Genomic DNA, 3,452 nt, shown 5'->3' on the forward strand with positions numbered 1-3,452 from the left:
ACAAGCCAGTTAGTCTTTCTTTAAGACACAGCCCCAATCCCAACCAATTATCTACATCAAATACACCTGCCTCACCTCGTTACCTGTATAAAAGACACCTGTCAACACCCAAACAACCAGCATCCAACATCACCACCATGGCCAAGACCAAAGAGCTTTCTACGGACATCAGGGACAAGATTGTTGATCTGCACAAGGCTGGGATGGGCTACAAGAGAATCGGAAAGCAACTTGGAGAGAAAAGATCAACTGTCGGTGCAGTTATCAGGAAATGGAAGAAGCACCACACCACCGCCAACCTCCCTCGGTCTGGGCCTCCACACAAGATCTCGCCTCGTGGGGTGTCCCTGATCATGCGAACGGTGAGGAATCATCCCAAAACCACAAGGGGGGAACTGATGAATCAACTGAAGGCAGCTGGGACCACAGTTACAAAAGAAACGGTTGGTAACCCACTACGCCGTCATGGATTGAAATCCTGCAGCGCACGCAAGGTCCCCCTGCTCAAGAAGAAACATGTACAGGCCCGCATGAAGTTCGCCATTCACCACCTGGACGACTCAGAAGAGGCCTGGAAGAAGGTGATGTGGTCAGATGAGACCAAAATAGAACTCAACTCAACTCGTCGTGTTTGGAGGGCAAAGAACACCGAGTACAACCCAAAGAACACCATCCCCACCGTCAAGCATGGTGGTGGCAACATCATGCTTTGGGGGTGCTTTTCAGCCAAGGGGACGGGACAACTCCATCGTATTGAGGGGAGGATGGACGGGGCCATGTATCGTGGAATTCTGGACCAACATCTCCTTCCCTCAGTGAGAGAGCTGAAGATGGGTCGAGGATGGGTGTTTCAGCACGACAACGACCCTAAGCACACCGCCAAAGCAACAAAAGAGTGGCTGAAGAAGAAGCACATCAAGGTTCTGGAGTGGCCTAGCCAGTCTCCAGACCTGAAACCAATTGAAAATCTTTGGAGGGAGCTTAAAATTCGAGTTGCCAGGCGACAACCTCGGAACCTGAATGATTTGGAGGCTGTCTGCAGGGAGGAGTGGGCCAACATCCCTGCCGAAATGTGCACAAACCTTGTCACCAACTATAAAAACCGTTTGACATCTGTGCTGGCCAATAATGGCTTTTCTACAAAATATTAACATGCTGTTTGTCCAGGGGGTCAAATACTTGTTTTTCCTCATCAGATGGTTATCAATTTTTATAAATTCATATGATGTGATTTTCTGTCTTTCACTGTTAGAATGTACATATGATTAAAATTATAGATCGTTGCATTCTTTGTAAGTGGGCAAACCTGCAAAATCAGCAAGGGGTCAAATACTTATTTCCCCCACTGTATGTGTGTTAATAACACGTTCTCCTCCTCCTCAGATCCTGGCAGTGGGTGAAGGCCCGTTCGTGTCTCACTGTCTGCTGGGGGGAGAAGTCAAAGCTCAGATCCCCTGTTCACCACAGAACCTCAACACGCTGCAGCTCAACACCAACAGCTCCGAGCACCGGGTGAGACCCTGAACGCATCACATACGTAACATCAGAGAGCTGACGGCGTCTGCGCTGAGACCCTGAACGCATCACATACATTAGACCCTGAACGCATCACATACGTAACATCAGAGAGCTGACGGCGTCTGCGCTGAGACCCTGAACGCATCACATACATTAGACCCTGAACGCATCACATACGTAACATCAGAGAGCTGACGGCGTCTGCGCTGAGACCCTGAACGCATCACATACGTAACATCAGAGAGCTGACGGCGTCTGCGCTGAGACCCTGAACGCATCACATGCGTAACATCAGAGAGCTGACGGCGTCTGCGCTGAGACCCTGAACGCATCACATACATTAGACCCTGAACGCATCACATACGTAACATCAGAGAGCTGACGGCGTCTGCGCTGAGACCCTGAACGCATCATTAGTGTGATGGAGGCCAGTCGGGGTTTGTCTGTCGCCTCGAGCGTCCACAGCAGCTGCAGTCTGAGATGGACGTAAAGAAACAGGAAGTCCATCACGGCGGTAACGGTGTGTTTTGTGTCTGTGCAGGTGCTGACAGCAGGAGGCAGCAGCGACCACATCGACGTCTTCACCAACCTGTCGTACAGAGCGTTCTCACTGCGCTTCTGACGTGAACGTGTCTGACAGGTGGAGCTCTGTCACTATTTTTACTGTTAAACTCAGCTTTTGTATCGTTTAGTCTGAAGATAATAAAATATTTTGTACCAACAGTTTTATTTTATTTGCACAAAATCATCTCCCAGAAGTTGTTCACTGAAGTTTTCCACAACAAAGCTGATGTTTGGGGCCAGGGGCCCAGTTCTAACGGGTGCGTGACATTAAGCGCGTGGCGCAGTTGTGTTTGGGGTGCGTCCAACTCCAGTTTTGCTAGTTGAATGGCGGAGAATACGGTCAGTGCCAACTCATCCTGCGCAGAAGTTCGGTGGATTTGGAGAGTTTCTCCATGTACGTGGCCCCCCCCTCGCCTGCAGGTCCTCCAGAGACGTGGCTCCGGCCGGACCGTGGCCCCCCCTCGCCTGCAGGTGGAAATTCTGTTGCAAATTTATTCCGGACATTTCTTTTGAACCACTGTGGATAAAAGTATTTCTAACAGTTATTTTATTATCGTTTTTATTATTCCATAAGAAAGTTTAGTGAGGATGAAGCACAACTTCCAGGCAGACCCTCCCCCGCTCTGATTCTTCTGACCCGCTGCTGCTGAGGACATTTACTGAAATAAAATAGTGAATAAACTGATACCTTTACAGATTATTATCATTACACAGTATTTCTGTTGTTCTTGATAAAACGAGGCCGAGCTCCTTCTGCTTTCAGCCTGGAACTCTACTTTTTGTTAGTATGAGAAAACCGGCCAAGACGACGGCGACTTCGCCGGAGAAGGTTACTGGTAAAGAGCCGCCCCCGAGCCTTGAACCAGTACGTTTTAACCCCCACCAGCGAGAGTTGAAGCTGCAGCCGGACAGACGAACAACACCTTCTTACAGAAATATACCTTCCAGCTGCGTTCGTCACAAACCTTCCAGTGAGCCTGAAGTTATTCGTGTAAAAAAAAAAAAAGATGGCGTTTAGAACTAAAAAGATTTTATTTATGATAGCAAAAAAATACAGTTATATTTTCACTTTGAAAGCAAAGTGTACAAACCTCGTTCAGCGTTTCTCTTTACGACAGCGCTCTCCCGGGGCACAAAACAAACGCACTCCGACTTAAACAGAACCAGGTGTTGCATTCAGGGAACAGAATATAGATCAGGATAAATGACAGCCAGTTGGTTCCCTTTTGTGTTCTTCAAACCGACACATGAGAGTAAATATCATGTACAGAGGCAGTCGTACAGCTCCACCTGCCGTCTTACTTTACCCAGAATTCATCAGGAACAACGTCGGGGTCAGACCGCACGATAGCGGCCCGATCACCTGACAG

At 48.6% G+C, this 3,452-nt stretch overlaps 2 protein-coding genes across 2 annotated transcripts in view; one reads left to right on the forward strand and one right to left on the reverse strand.

The window, feature by feature from the left end:
- thoc6 (THO complex 6) overlaps positions 1-2,241 on the forward strand; it is an 11,018-nt gene extending 8,777 nt beyond the window's left edge. Inside the window, exons 12-13 of the mRNA XM_046042518.1 lie at positions 1,384-1,512; positions 2,060-2,241. Coding sequence (XP_045898474.1) covers positions 1,384-1,512; positions 2,060-2,140 — 210 coding nt within the window. The 3' untranslated portion in view covers positions 2,141-2,241. The remainder of the gene's footprint in view (positions 1-1,383; positions 1,513-2,059) is intronic.
- Positions 2,242-3,095: 854 nt separating this feature from the next.
- The window catches only part of med15 (mediator complex subunit 15), a 28,786-nt gene continuing 28,429 nt past the window's right edge, over positions 3,096-3,452 (reverse strand). Inside the window, exon 19 of the transcript XR_006822950.1 lies at positions 3,096-3,445. The gene's annotated coding sequence lies outside the window, so the exon portion shown is untranslated. The remainder of the gene's footprint in view (positions 3,446-3,452) is intronic.

This window comes from Micropterus dolomieu, linkage group LG02 (genome assembly GCF_021292245.1).
Source record: "Micropterus dolomieu isolate WLL.071019.BEF.003 ecotype Adirondacks linkage group LG02, ASM2129224v1, whole genome shotgun sequence".
Lineage (NCBI taxonomy): Eukaryota > Metazoa > Chordata > Actinopteri > Centrarchiformes > Centrarchidae > Micropterus > Micropterus dolomieu.